The 14,567-nt window shown below is 43.3% G+C and overlaps 1 protein-coding gene across 22 annotated transcripts in view; it reads left to right on the top strand.

Moving 5' to 3' along the window:
• macf1a (microtubule actin crosslinking factor 1a) overlaps positions 1 to 14,567 on the top strand; it is a 194,909-nt gene that overhangs the window by 166,228 nt on the left and 14,114 nt on the right. For 18 of the 22 annotated variants that reach the window (XM_067478944.1, XM_067478312.1, XM_067478467.1 and 15 more), the window contains 22 exons: positions 564 to 725; positions 1,210 to 1,380; positions 2,482 to 2,648; positions 3,069 to 3,228; positions 3,790 to 4,116; positions 4,546 to 4,630; positions 5,317 to 5,543; positions 6,003 to 6,209; positions 6,314 to 6,541; positions 6,707 to 6,925; positions 7,013 to 7,216; positions 8,952 to 9,177; positions 9,847 to 10,073; positions 10,185 to 10,307; positions 10,449 to 10,550; positions 10,894 to 10,995; positions 11,179 to 11,352; positions 11,581 to 11,736; positions 11,994 to 12,191; positions 13,519 to 13,647; positions 14,088 to 14,270; positions 14,366 to 14,521. In XM_067478944.1, the coding sequence (XP_067335045.1) occupies positions 564 to 725; positions 1,210 to 1,380; positions 2,482 to 2,648; positions 3,069 to 3,228; positions 3,790 to 4,116; positions 4,546 to 4,630; positions 5,317 to 5,543; positions 6,003 to 6,209; positions 6,314 to 6,541; positions 6,707 to 6,925; positions 7,013 to 7,216; positions 8,952 to 9,177; positions 9,847 to 10,073; positions 10,185 to 10,307; positions 10,449 to 10,550; positions 10,894 to 10,995; positions 11,179 to 11,352; positions 11,581 to 11,736; positions 11,994 to 12,191; positions 13,519 to 13,647; positions 14,088 to 14,270; positions 14,366 to 14,521 (3,933 nt within the window). Of the gene's footprint in view, positions 1 to 563; positions 726 to 1,209; positions 1,381 to 2,481; positions 2,649 to 3,068; positions 3,229 to 3,789; positions 4,117 to 4,545; positions 4,631 to 5,316; positions 5,544 to 6,002; positions 6,210 to 6,313; positions 6,542 to 6,706; positions 6,926 to 7,012; positions 7,217 to 8,080; positions 8,150 to 8,951; positions 9,178 to 9,846; positions 10,074 to 10,184; positions 10,308 to 10,448; positions 10,551 to 10,893; positions 10,996 to 11,178; positions 11,353 to 11,580; positions 11,737 to 11,993; positions 12,192 to 13,518; positions 13,648 to 14,087; positions 14,271 to 14,365; positions 14,522 to 14,567 lie in introns of those variants that run through there. The other 4 variants (XM_067479025.1, XM_067479114.1, XM_067478239.1 and 1 more) reach the window with 2 other exon arrangements.

Raw genomic sequence — 14,567 nt, 5'->3', positions numbered from 1 at the left:
CAGTGTGTGTGTGTGTGTGTGTGTGTGTAAATAATGTGGCTAGACAGGCAAAGTTGTGTGTGTCTGTACTGTAAGTGTGTGTCTGTCTGTCTGCGTGAATTTGCGTGTGATTGAGAAGGTTGTGTGTGCGCCCATGCCAGTGTGTTACACTACTACGCAGTGTGTCTGTTGTCGACTCAGCCTTTTTCCAGCCAGCCCATAACTCGTCTAACCCACTAATCCCTGTAATCCCCTCACCCTCTCCTATTCTTTTCTCCCATGTCCACCCTCGTTCTCTTCTTTTCTTCCACTCCTCTTTTTATCTCGGGTCCCGCAGTCCCTCTGTTTGCCTTTTACCTGCTAAGCTTCTATACGAAGGTACATAACATAATGTGGCTACTTGCTGTCCATGTATTGTCATGCTGATTGAGTATGCAGAGTATTTTTGACAGGTTAAAAGTATGCTTTCAAATATACAATTCCAATTTTCCACTTTTCCTTAATGAATTAATACATTCATTTATTGGTTGACTGATGATGTATGAATGTCAGTCACTCACCCATTCTGTGTTTTCTTCCTACAGGCTGTAGAGAGAGAGCAGGTGGACAGCATTCAGCCGAAGCTGCAGCATGTCAACGCAGTGGGTCAAGGTCTGATCCAGAGCGCTGCCAAACACACCGACACCCAGGCACTCGAGCACGACCTGGAGTCAACCAATATCCGATGGAACTCCCTAAACAAGCGGGTACGACTATGAAACTTGGCATGCGTTTTTTTGTTTGTTTGTTTTTTTTGTTTTTTTTAATTTAATTTTTATGTTGTTTATTTTTTGCACCAGTTTCTTCTAGTTTCAAAATTTTAGTCAAACTATCATCATCAGTTGCTGGTAGATGTGTCAGCAAACCAGAGCTCATAAATACTAGTTACATTAGTTCATTGCTCAGTTGCATCAACAAGGCTTCTGACTAATTAATGGTACTACCTCCCCCTCATGATGGGTTTTCAAGACTGAAGCCTGCAACCTCAACAAAGCCTCTGTTGTTTTAGTGTGTGCTGGCATATGACCCTCAGACATTGCTTTTAGGAACTGTGGAAAAAGGATTAGAGGAAGAGGGTAGACTTGTATTTCAGCCCTAACTTGTTGTTCGTATTGAATGAAAAAAAAATTATGTGCTCAATCACATGTATCACTTTGCTTCCCTACTTACGGCCGTCCCTCCTGTTGTCAGGTTGCAGAGAGGATTGCCCAGCTGCAGGAGGCCCTGTTGCATTGTGGGAAGTTCCAGGATGCTCTGGAGCCTCTGTTAAGCTGGCTGAGCGACACTGAGGAACTGGTGGCCAACCAGAAGCCTCCATCGGCAGAGTATCGCGTAGTGAAGGCTCAAATCCAAGAACAAAAGGTACGAGAAGCAATAGGGAGGGGAAAAGAAAAATTGAATTACCTTTTTAAAAATTCTTTAAAAATGTTTATTCAACAGCATCAGCACAGAACCGTGAGTTGTAAAAGTTCTTTTAGCTCATCAAGGGAACATGGATGAGAGTGTTTTTCATTCAGAGCATCTGCTCACATTTTCCATTTTGGGATTCTAAGCATTGATCATCAAGCACAGCTGTCTGAGCTCTAAACTCTGCCGCCCACATTCTCCTCCTGTTTCTTTGAAGTGCTCTGCCAGTTTAAGCCTGGAAATGAAACTGGATTTTGTATTCACTTTCAATTTTTCGAGTTTATTCATTTTCAAACATTACTATGAAAAACAATTCCTGTGTTTATCAAACAGGTTAAGTTGAGAGATTATTGATATTTACATGTCCTTCCCAATGTCCCTCAACCACAAACAACAGATATTTGAATGATAAGCACACAGTCAATGATCCATTTGCCTGGCATCCAAACTGCCCCAGTTGACCGTCTGCCAGTCAGACTGGCAAAAAAACAGACACACACGCTTTGTGGGTTTGGTTTTTACACACACACACACCTTTCCCTGTTTATCAAACCTCCTGTGTTTGTGCAAAAAGAAGTGCTCTAGTCTCAGCCAGAGATCAGCCAAACGTTTACTTCTGCAACTGACAGTAGTGTCACTATTTGGCTTAAAAAGAGAGTAAACTCAGAAGAAGTGACTTCCAGGGGCTAAGATCGAAAGCGTGAGAGGTCTCTGTTGGATCAGTAAGGATGATTCATTTATGTTTGTTAATGGGAAAACAGTAGCATCCCGAGAAGGTGAAAAAAATATTCCTTATACTTTTATAAAAGTGGCCCCAATGTCTATAATGTTTTGTAATTTGTAATCATTGATGTCAGGTTAACTCAGGTATCAGTTTACCTGTGTGCTTTGAGGATGCATATTAAAACTGATTACCAAAATGTTGAGCTTTGTAATAAATTAGATTTCATTTATATATCCTAATTTTAAAATCAAATTTAAGTGAAGTGTTGGGCAACAAAATTACACTATTAATATATCAGCTATACCAACAACTGTATTTTCCTCTTCTTCCAGCTGCTCCAGAGATTGTTAGATGACCGCCGGCCAACAGTGGAGATGATTCGCACTGAAGGCGAGAGGATCGCAGCTACAGCGGACACTCAGGACCGAGAGAAGATCCAGACTCAGCTCCAGAGTCTGGCAGAGAGATGGACTGGCCTGCTGGACAAGGCTGGCTCCAGGTAAGTCCCTTTTGAGGGGTGACTGTCTGGTTAACTTGCATCAACCAACAATCCTACCCTGTGTATGCATTAGAGCATTTTTGACACTGCAAAAAGACCCAGTCTGTGGTTCCTCTCAAAAGTCATGTCGGATAGTGTCACAGAAAGCTAAAAGATGCAGGTCTGTCATGTGGTTTAGAAAAGTGTCAGTGGTTTACCTCAATAGCATGTTATCTTTTGGTTCATTTCTGTTTCGCTCTGTTGAAATCATTACTATTGGTTTCTGTGGTCTACAAATAATTTCACAGTTCGTTCTCTAAAAATTCAAAGCCAAACAATTGAGAACAAAAAATGTGAAAGCAATAAAATACCAATAAAAGTAGTGCTCCTCATCTTCTTCTTTTCATATCCATATCACGCTCTCCTCCCATCATCCCTCAGGCAGAGGCAGTTGGAGGAGCTGCAGGTTTTGGCTCTTCAGTTCCATGAGGCCCTGGAGCCGCTGGGAGAATGGCTGAGCGCCACTGAAAGACGCCTGAGCTCGGCCGAGCCCATGGGAACCCAGACTGGGAAGATCAGCCAGCAGATCATCAAGCACAAGGTAACATTTGGCATCGTGGTCGCTGAAATGGACACCAAATGGAAAGGTCACAAAGGGACATTTTTATGTGGGTCAAAGAGCAGGAGGTACAACGCACAGTATTCTCTAAATAACAAGAAATGTTGAAATGAACACAAATCTTTTGCACACTCCAGAACCTTAACAGAATGGGTAGATTGAGTGGTAGCGTTACGCAAAATGTACGTAACAAGCATAAAACCTGGATACTGACAATCTGCTAAAATAACCAAAAAGCATTTATTTAAGACACAACCATGACTTCTTCCAGTTTATTTTTTCTCCGTTTTTTCACATTGGTGAGATGTTTTGTTTTTTTGTTTTTGTTTTTTAGTTGTTCACATCTAAGTTTTTTTCACTGTCATCCATTTATATCCATAGTTCCCTGTTAATGTATGATTTGTCATTTGCATGCTCATAATTTAAGTTTGTATCCATCTCTTTTCTGTTGTTTTGCTGTTCTTTTCTCACTTCTTTTTACCTTCCCATCAAACACACACACACGCACACATATGCACACAAACACACACACACACTTCCCAGGCGCTCCAAGAGAACGTGTCCTCACGAGAAGCTGAGGTTGACCACCTTGAGTCCCTCAGCCAGCAGTTGACCCCGCTCAGCTGTGCTGCCGATCGCAGTTGGTTAAGCGAGCGCGTGGGGGCGGTGAGGTCGGGTCACTCGGAGCTTGCCGATTGGTGCTCCATGCGGGCGGGCTTGCTGGAGCAGGCGCTAGCTAACGCTCAGCTGTTTGGAGAGGAGGAGGTTGAGGTGCTGAACTGGCTGGCAGAGGTGGCACAGAGGCTGAGTCAGGTCTCCATCCAGAGCTACCAGCCTCAGCTGCTGGCTGAGCAGCACAAACACACTCTGGTATGACTTCATGAACTCGGCGCCAACTGAAAAGTCTTTGACTTCATGAGCTGAGTTTATAGTAATTGTGTTTTTTAGAACAAATGTGCAGTTTGTCTATATAGTTTTCTAATCATACATTTTTCTGCATCACAGATTGAAAATGATAAACAACAAATGTATTCATTTAGAAACGCATTCTGCTGGGACTTTTCATTGGGAGTAAATGCCCATTTTAATCATCCTCTGTTCAACTGTAATATAAGCTGTTGCTTTATTGGTGTAAAGAACAGATTTGAAACAAACCGGTGCACATTTATTATTTAAACATATTAGAAAAGTTTCATTAAAGATGTACGTTGAAGTTTTTTTTGTTTTTTTTTGTTTTTTTTTTATATCAGAAAGAAAAATGTTTTTTGTCTGACATGTGTTATCTCTCCCTTCTTTAAGTCTCTAAATGAAGAAATCTTGAGCAGGAAAAAGACAGTGGACCAGGCCATTAAGAATGGACAAGCCTTACTCAAACAAACCACAGGTAAATTTAAATATTTTACCAGACGGAATTTTTCTGCTTCCTTCTCAAATTCTATTTCATTTAAGGATCATTTCACCGTTTTGGAAGTGTTTTCTATATTTTATAATGAGGAACTAAAATCAATAAAACACATAATCATCTGTGTGTAAGGCTACAGCGTTAATTCTGCCAACGGATAAGTGTTCTCCTTAATGAATCAGTTGTGTTATATGTGTTGTCTGGAGTTCTGAGTGTCTCTGTGGACACAGAAAGACTGGGCTCAGTGAGGGAAAAACCCAGCAGTCCAACATTGTTGTAGATACAGATCAAAACCTCACATTTTTAGATCAGTGGTGAACCAAATTAAAACATCTGGTTTGTGTTGCTCCTCACAGATGATGAGTGCTAGCACTGTGAGTGAGCTACCATCAGTCTACTTCATGAATACGCTCTTTGTGTGTGCTGTCATATTTAGCTGCTTAGACAGAAGTTGTAATAATATCATATATGCCAAGCTGTCAACTCAAACTTACTGTGAGATGTTTTTTTTTACAATAAAAACACATTTTAAAAGGTCAGGTATTAAAAATGAAAAGACTCAATTCAAATGTCTCTTTTACCTGCAGCATATGATTTAACATTAACAATATAGTCTATGAAGGCATCGGGACTCCTCATGTAAATCTGACCCGTATGTCCTTGTCCAGGTGAGGAGGTTCTGCTGATCCAGGAGAAGCTTGATGGCATCAAGTCCCGCTATGCTGAAATGACGGCCAGCAGCAGCAAAGCCCTCCGCACCCTGGAACAGGCCCTGCAGCTCGCCACGCGTTTCGCCAGCGCGCACGACGATCTCAACCAGTGGTTGGACAGCGTGGAGGCCGAGCTCAACAATGTGGAGCCTGATGCAACACCTGCCTACCAGGAGAGACAAAAGGTGAGGGGGGGAGTAAGAGGAGAAAAGCGTGACTGTAAGACATATTTGTCCCTTTTGGTGCTTGGATGCAACCTTTAAGCATCTTTTACTTCAGTCATTTAAAGCAGCTCTCAAAGGTTACTTGATGCCACTGTTGCATATTTACAAGATTTTCTAGGGGAAAACATGTTGTAAAGAGGAAATCATTTGATGACAAGTCCTGTTTGGGCTCTAAAGTCATTTTCAGCTTTTCTAGCATCAAAATTGAGTTACCATAGAAACAGTGATTACTGGGAACTTTGTAAATGCAATTAAAAGCATTATTGCCATTTAATTTGTTGCAGCCTCCCAGTTTTTTTCCCTCTGCATGAAATTTTCTGTTTAATATTAATTCACTGTGCCAGTATTTCTACTTTGTATTTAAGCACATCTTATATTTAATTACAGCTTTTTTTCTAAATTGTTCCTTCACTTTTGCAGGAGCTGAAGAACGTATCAGCAGAGAAACGTCTGGTGTTGGATACGGTGAACGAGGTGGGCAGTGCCCTGCTAGATCTAGTGCCGTGGCGAGCCCGGGAAGGACTTGACCGCCTGGTTGCTGACGCCAACCAACGCTACCGCCAAGCTGACGAAACCATCACCCAGCGGGTTCAGCTGGTACAAGTCGCCATTCAGAGGTCACAACAGGTGATGCGAGGAGTTTAATCCATGTGTAATCGTAAATGCTGAAATTCGTTTAGATTTTGTGTTTTACTCTGATTACTGCTCAATGTGTGATCTCTGTCCTTCAGTATGAGGAGGCAGTGGACGCAGAACTTGCCTGGGTGGGGGAGACAGAGCGCAAGTTGGCGTCTCTGGGACCTCTGAGCCTGGAGCCCGATGTGACAGTGGCTCAGCTGCAGGTGCAGAGGGCTTTCAACATCGACATCATCCGACACAGAGACACCGTGGATCAGCTCCTCAGCACCAGAGACGAAATCCTGGAAACTTGCAGTGATTCCCAGAAGGATGCACTGATGGTAAGTAAATGAAAGCGAGACAGAGCATTACAAGAAACTAAACATAAGAAATTTAAACTTGTGTTCAGTGTTAATACGTCTAATAGTTCTAGATCTGGTAGGGATAAAGGAAAATGAAAGACAAAATGCAGAATCTTAGAGGAATGCACATCTTTTTTTTTCCAGGTAAAGACAGATTCGCTGAGTGCTCGATACGATGCAGTGAGCCAGAGCCACAATGAACGCTTCTCAGCTCTGGAGCAGGCCCAGGTTCTGGTGGCTCGGTTCTGGGAAACCTATGAGGAATTAGAGCCATGGTTGGGTGAGACCGAAACCCTTATCACCCAGCTGCCCCCACCAGCCATAGACACGGACGCTCTGCGACTACAACAAGACCAGATGAGGGTAAAAAAAACGACTTTACTTTTATGTTTTAGCTTTTCCCCTCATTATTGTAGTACTTAATTTCCGTGTTCATAAATTCTTTTTCAGCTGCTCAGGGAGTCTGTATCCGAACACAAGCCCCACATCGACAAGCTGCTGAAGATTGGACCCCAGCTGGCGGAACTGAGTGTCCAAGAGGGCGCGACAGTGACGCAGCGCTTCACAGAGGCCGAGAGACGCTACCTTGCCATCAAAGAGGATGTGAAGGGTCGTGCTGCTGCATTAGACGAGGCAGTGTCCCAGTCTGCACAGGTATGTCACAGGGGGCTCGTAGTGCAGTTTGACCGTAAACTCATTTGCATCTCAGTGGAGAGAGGAAAAAAAACTATTTTAAATACCGTTTGGCCCTTGTCTGTTTGTAGCTTGATATGTATTGTCTGCTGCCTCGGGCAAAACAGTGAAACCCCACGTGATTACTAAACAGCATGAGGTTTATGGGAGTGTCTATATGTCTGTTGCTTGCATGACACTAAATGACGATGAGGATTTATTTTCAGCATCACAAGTTCGGTTAAAGCCAAGTTACAGTCTGATTTCTTGTTCCCTGCACTTATTTTTTTTTACCTAATGTTTTTGTGTATTTTACTTTTGGGAGACACACATAGCACAGTTTAGTCTTGCTTCACAGAAACCGGCTGCTCAAAATGAACCAATCTGTCGTCCAGAATTTACTCGCATCTCATCGTAGCTTCTTTTACCGCTAGTTCTCCTCACAGACATGTCACGTTTTCTTTGTCATTTCATGACACATTATTTAATCACAACATTGCTGGGGTCGTTATTGCTTGACATTTTGTACCATATGCATGTTTCTGATTTAACTCATTATATTGTTTCTCCACCCTCCACCCCCCCCCCTCAAACCAATCCACATATTGCTCCTTCTCTTTTTCTCCACCTGCACTTTTTCTATCCCACTCACTCCACCCTAAATCATCCACCCTTCTTGTCTCTCCACCCTTACCCTCTAACATGACTCTAAACTCCCTCATTATGCTCACCTCCCCTCATCCTTGCAACCCATTCCCTCGTCCATCCCGTTCCTCATTCATTGTGGATTTGCGGTGTTTATTGCCACCATTTTCTCCATGGTCACTGCTCACTGCAATCACCCAGCTGGTAGAGGTAAGACCGCTTCACTGACAACATCAAAGGGACATTCAGGCTGTGGTGACACGTGATTTGGTAGGCTAAATAAATATGAATCTAATTTAAGTACTAATCTCACCAGAAAATATTGTTTTTCCCTAAATTAATAGGTAGAAGAAGGTTAAATCTCTCTCAAACCCAATTAATTACTTCAATCTTGTCTGCAGCTTTTATTGATTTAAAATTTATCCAGATCATGTGTCAGCGGATCCTGTGTGTCCAAAAATCCAATCTGTCCCTTTGTGTAGGACTGTAGACTTGAATTAAGCCTAGTACGACCCTGAGACATGCTTTGTAATAGGGATTGTTTTAGTCTCCATCTATGCTTGATTCAGATCCAATGTTTCCCTTGTGGCTGTATGAGAGTTGTTATGCTATGTAGTGATTATACATTTTCCTCACATGCATAAAAAAGAGCTCATCAGCTCAGCACAGATTGTACTGTGAGTGATCTTTGTATTCAAAATCTGTCTCGAGTTCTTTAGAGCCGACTGTGTTAATGGCCCCCCCCCCCCCTTGTGTGGTTGACTCATCCCCACTTTGTCAGAGTTAACGCAACCTGGATGACTTGCTGAAAGTGAAGTACTGAGATGTGACACAAAAGACTATACAGCCTTAATTTGAATTTGTTTGATCTGGTCACCTTAGAATTTCTCATTTTTAACTTCCTGAATGTTACTGTATTCTGTCACAGATGGCCAACCACCCACATAATATCTCAGCATTTTCATACTTTCAAAATGTCACTCTATCAAAAACCCAAACCCAGCAACCTCAGTACACTCCCTCCTCTTCCTCCTCCTTAAAACGTCTCCTCCACCTCTCCTTCTGTCCGCAGTTTCACGACAAGATGGACCCCCTTTTGGAGACCTTAGAGGGGGCGGTGCAGAGGCTGCGGCAGCCCCCTCCAGTGGCAGCGGAGGTGGAGAAGATCAGGGAGCAGCTGGCAGAGCACAGAGCCCAAGGGCTGGAGCTGGACAAACTGCTGCCAAGCTTCTCCGCCCTCTGCTCCCGCGGAGAGGAGCTCATTGGCCGAGCTGCTCATGATGATCCCGCTGCTCAGGGTGAGTTGTTGAGATGTGTCTGACATTGAGTGGCAGCTGAATAAGTAAGATTGGCAGAGGGGCCACAGAGTTCATGTAATAAACAGGCAGAGGAGTTCTACACATTAAGTGCATTAACTGGGGATAGTAAAGATTACTGGCTAAATTAAATAGTGATCAGAACAGAGAACAGAGAGGCCAAAAACTGGCTTTTGCAGTCTCGTGTTTGCGATCAGCAGACTGACTAAACAATTATCTGGTCGAAATAAGTGTCTGTTTTGCTGGCACGATGCCAGCAGGCGGACACTGTCAGAGTTTGAAATGGAACTGAATCAACAATGCAGTTGTGCATATTTCTTCCAACGCCACCACATTATGAAGCAAAACACAAAAGTCTTTGTTGACTTGCCCTGCAGAAAGCTGTGCTGTGATACCCTCCAGCCCTCGGCGCCTCATAGAAATAAATGGCCCCACTGTGCAGCGACATAATGGGCCGATGACTTCTTTAACCAGGAGTGGACGCTAGATGGCACATTCCAACAAAGAAACCATTATTCCTTATGTTAAAGAGTTCCAGACTCTCAGAGTAGACTAAAAATGCTATAGAATACCGAAGATGTTTTACCATTGTGCTCCCACTAGCTTTCCTGTACCTGCCTGCTTAATACATGACCCTCTTTGTTCCTCCAGCTGTTCGTTCTCGCCTCCTGCGCCTGCGCTCTCTGTGGGATGAGATCCGGCAGAGGGCCGAGGAGAGGGAGGGGAAGCTGAATGACGTCCTGGACCTGGCCGGGAAGTTCTGGGCCGATGTGGCGGCGCTACTGAGCACCCTCCGAGACTCCCAAGACATTGTGAGAGACTTGGAGGACCCTGGTGTGGACCCCTCACTCATTAAGCAACAGATTGAGGCTGCAGAGGTATGATGAACGGGGAGGGAGGCAATCGATGTACAGGGTCTTCGGCTTTTGGTAGTCCAGTTTTTTTTTTGTTTTTTTCCTGAATGAGATGTCCATCTGTTCCTCTACCAGGCCATTAAGGCAGAGACGGATGGTTTGAGAGAGGAGCTGGAGTTTGTCAGGACCCTTGGGGCTGACCTCATCTTTGCCTGTGGGGAAACCGAGAAACCTGAAGTCAAGAAGACCATTGATGAGGTAAGAAATCTCTACCACCTTAGGGAACACCATCTGTGGCTAAAAGAAGGACCACGATCTTTATTAAAAAAAATTTTAAGCATCATTAATGTGATGACAGCAACACAGAATAATAATGATGTCTTCCTGTTATTCTCTCAGATGAATGCTGCCTGGGAGGGTCTGAACCGAACATGGAGGGAGAGGATGGAGAGACTGGAGGAGGCAATGACTGCCTCTGTGCAGTATCAGGATGCTCTGCAGGTGTGTACACCACAGTTAGGCTGTTTATCTTTGACCCTGCCTACAATTAAAGCCAAGTGGAGCTAACAAAGATTAACAGTCTCATTATCTTTTCTTAATATTCTGTTTCTTAATAAATGACATGGCAGGAACCATCTCACAAACAATCTAATAAAAGGCAGTAAAACTAATCTCATCTAATCTAATCCAGCCACAGTAATTTGTTGGAGCTTGTGATTTATTGATAATCATGGTGTTATCCCTGCACCAACTTAACTAAACATGAAAATATTTGGTATGCTGATTGTATCTGGTAACAAACATTATCCTCTTGTGGCCTGATCACATTTTTGTATCCTTTCAGTCCATGTTTGACTACCTGGATAACGCAGTGATCAAACTGTGCGACATGTCGCCCGTGGGAACTGACCTGGGAACTGTGAAACAGCAAATTGAAGAGCTTAAGGTTTGCATGAGAGGTTTTTTTTTTTTTTTTTTTTTTAACCTGTTAGAATTGAACTAATGGTAATAGTACTTTTAGAAGGATCCCAAATATCTGTTTTAGGTCAGATTAGGATTCAGACCTAACCTACGGTAATTTTCCTGACCTGACTCACCCTCATGTCATTCCTCCTCTTGCGCCGAGCAGCAATACAAGGTGGAGGTTTACCAGCAGCAGATTGACATGGAGAAGCTGTGCCACCAGGGGGAGCTACTGTTGAAGAAAGTGTCGGACCAGACAGACAGGGACATGATCCAGGAGCCGCTGACTGAACTCCGACACCTCTGGGACAACCTGGGGTATAAAATCACCCAGAGACAGGTAGAGGAACCACATGTGGCAGCACTGTGCAAACATATTTCCTGAGTAACAAACTGAAACTTCAGCCATTGCAAGGTCACTGTTCTGTGACCCACCTCTTGCTCATACTCTTTCCCTTGGGAAGATGATGTTGGCCTTTGTTGGCATTCAGTAGGTCTTTATGCAGTTGGCAGCCGCTTCTCATTACAGTCCAGATATTGAGCGTATCTTGTCTTTTTTCCACCGCAGCACAAGCTGGAGGCCGCCCTGCTAGCTCTGGGTCAGTTCCAGCATGCCCTGTCTGAGCTGCAGTCCTGGCTGAGCCACACACACGCCACCCTGGACACACAGCGGCCAGTTAGCTCTGACCCCAAGGCCATCGAAATTGAACTGGCTAAACACCACGTATGTCTCCATCCATTACACCCTGAAAAAAATATGAGATACCGCTTTTAACTATTTGTTCTTCTTGTTCAGATGTATATTGTATCTTTTGACATTTTTAAACTGGAAACCTTTGTGTTTATGACACCTGCACCTGTGCTTGTTGCCCCAATGTTATGGATTTTACATTAAAGCCAAACGTTATTTTAACACACCGTTAAAATTGAGATCAAATTCACTGTAATGAACGTCTCTCTCCTTCCCCTCCTCTGTCCCAGGTTTTGCGCAACGATGTGCTGTCCCATCATGCCACGGTGGAGACTGTGAACAGCGCTGCTGCTGAGCTGCTGGAGTCCTCTCCTGGCGACGAAGCCAGCCACCTGAAGGATCAGCTGGAGCAGCTCAGCCAGAGCTGGGAGAGTCTGCTGCTCAAGACCCAAGAGCGACAGAAACTACTGGAGGCGGCTCTACAGCAGGTACTGTGCTGAAAAGAGATTCTTCCTAAACAAGTTTAGTTAGATATTTGCACTGCTCTCAGTTATATTAATAACTACATTTTGACTGCAATAATATTTTCCTAGATGTCAGTTTTTATTAACCCATTTGCTAAAGAAAGTCATGAGATTGTGTAGTGGCTGTTATTACAGCTGATGTGCAGCAACAGCCGTGGTAGCAGTAGTGGTTGTTTTGTCCTTACAGTTTAGCACTTCCAAAGTTGTATTGCGATTATACACTATAATGCAAAACGTAAAAGTACGACTTCACATTAATGTAATAAAGTTAGCAACCTCTTTTTTTTCTTTTGAGACCTGGCCAATGCTGCAGCATAACAAGTTCCAGACAACACAATCCAACAATAAAAGGCAGCTTTTAGTTTAGGGTGTAAACATACATTTATGTTTTTAAGCCTCTGACTTGCCTCTGACTTCCCTTTATTAAATAATTTCTCTGCTTCTAACTGAAGGACGTGGGGCAAACCGAAGCTTCTAATTCCTAAAGAAGACATCACTAGGGGGAGTTTTTCATTATTAGGAGTTCAGATGATGTCATCTGGGGCAGCTGTGAAGAAGCAGGTTGACCATGATTAGAAGCTCCATAGTTTGAGCAACAAGATGACATAATCTGAAATGCAGGTTTCTCCCAGGAATCTCATCTGTGGGCATTTTTCGGCAAGAAGTGTTGTGTTACTATAGGGAAGTCACTGTGAAGTTTAATGGCATTTATGTGCAAGTACTGCCCAAACTAGAACCCAAACAAATCAGTGCTTTAAAAACACACCAGTGTACTAGAAAACCAGAACCAGGCAACCATGAATGGTTAAATGAGTGGAACAGAGGAGGTTATCAAACTACTATCAATCTTAAGAAAGCTGAGACGTGCTAAAACAAAGACCTGTAGAAAAAGAATAAATTACCGTAACGTTTATCGTAAATTTTTTTAATTCAGTCCACTTAATTTAATTTCCCTCTGCAAACTATTCCAAGTGGTAAAAGTTAAGAACATGAAAGCATTTTTCTCAGTTCTGTCTGCACATCAGGACCAGACAGCAAATATGTGTCTTGTGATCAAAGATTATTAATGTAGGATGAGCTCTGCAAAGTAATTTTTCAAGGATATGAATGACTTTTATTTGCCAGAACTTTATTAAAAGGTAATTTAAGATACACTTCCCATAGGGAAGAGAGCTCAATACAAAGCACAAAGATCATTTAAACTCTACAGGGGAAATATTTTCATGATATCAGTGGTGAGAAATATATATTTAATTTGTTATGACTACTCCTCACCCCATTGTCCCTGCAGGCTGAAGGTTTTCATGGTGAGTTGGAGGAGTTCCTCCAGTGGCTGAGGAGGACTGACAGCCAGCTATCTGCTGCTAAACCAACGGGTGGTCTCCCAGAAACAGCCAGAGAGCAGCTCCAACAACACATGGTAACAGCGACTAATATAATTTTGTAGTTTTTTTAGCAACAGAAATTAATTCTCTGCTGCCATTTTGTGTGAAATAAGCAGGTGCTGCAATGTTCAGATTATAAGCTCTAAATTTGGTCATTGGTATAAAAGAACACATGTATTGTTTCTTTATTATGAACAAGCCTACTGTTGTATACAGCTGAGCATTAACAATAAGTTATTATACTCGTTGTAATGCTATAAACAGATGGATTAAAATATTTCAGAGTGCATGAATGTTTTGAGCAGCTGCTCATGGTTTTAGCTTACACGGCTTTCTGGTAATTCAGAGACACCTGCCATATGGTGACTATGAAAATTTGATAGCATTTAATTCTTTTAAACCAAGTGGTGAAACGCAACAGCGCTCACTTTACACGCAGGCTGTCATTTCACACCTGTGTCTTCTCTGTCTCCAGGAGCTTCAGGCTCAGCTGACCCAGCGAGCAGACCAATACCACCGGCTGCTGGACCAGGGAGAGTCCACGCTGCTGGCGCGAGGAGGAGAGGAAGCAGGGCCCGGTACCACCCAGACCCAGCAAAACATGGCCATGCTGCAGAACAAGTGGGCCAGCCTCAACACTAAGATAGAAGACCGCAGGGTAAAGCATTGTGGGAAAGGTTGCTTGTTGTTGATGCTCTGTTTTGTTGCACATTTGTTGTCAACTTCAAATTCTGCGTGAACTCTGTTTGACAGGCAAAGCTCGAGGAGGCTGTTTCCTTGGCAACAGGTTTCCAGACTTCTCTGCAGGACACCATTAACTGGCTGACCCAGGCCGAACAGACTCTGAACATGGCCCAACCCCCCAGCCTCATCCTGGACACTGTTCTCTTCCAGATTGATGAGCACAAGGTAAATACTCAATATCCTCCTGTCATGAGAAACCTGGTTTACCCTG

The sequence above is a fragment of the Channa argus genome, chromosome 1 (assembly GCF_033026475.1).
Source record: "Channa argus isolate prfri chromosome 1, Channa argus male v1.0, whole genome shotgun sequence".
In the NCBI taxonomy this organism is placed as follows: domain Eukaryota; kingdom Metazoa; phylum Chordata; class Actinopteri; order Anabantiformes; family Channidae; genus Channa; species Channa argus.
Note: the sequence above shows the minus strand (reverse complement) of the source record. Positions and strands in the feature narration are given on the sequence as shown.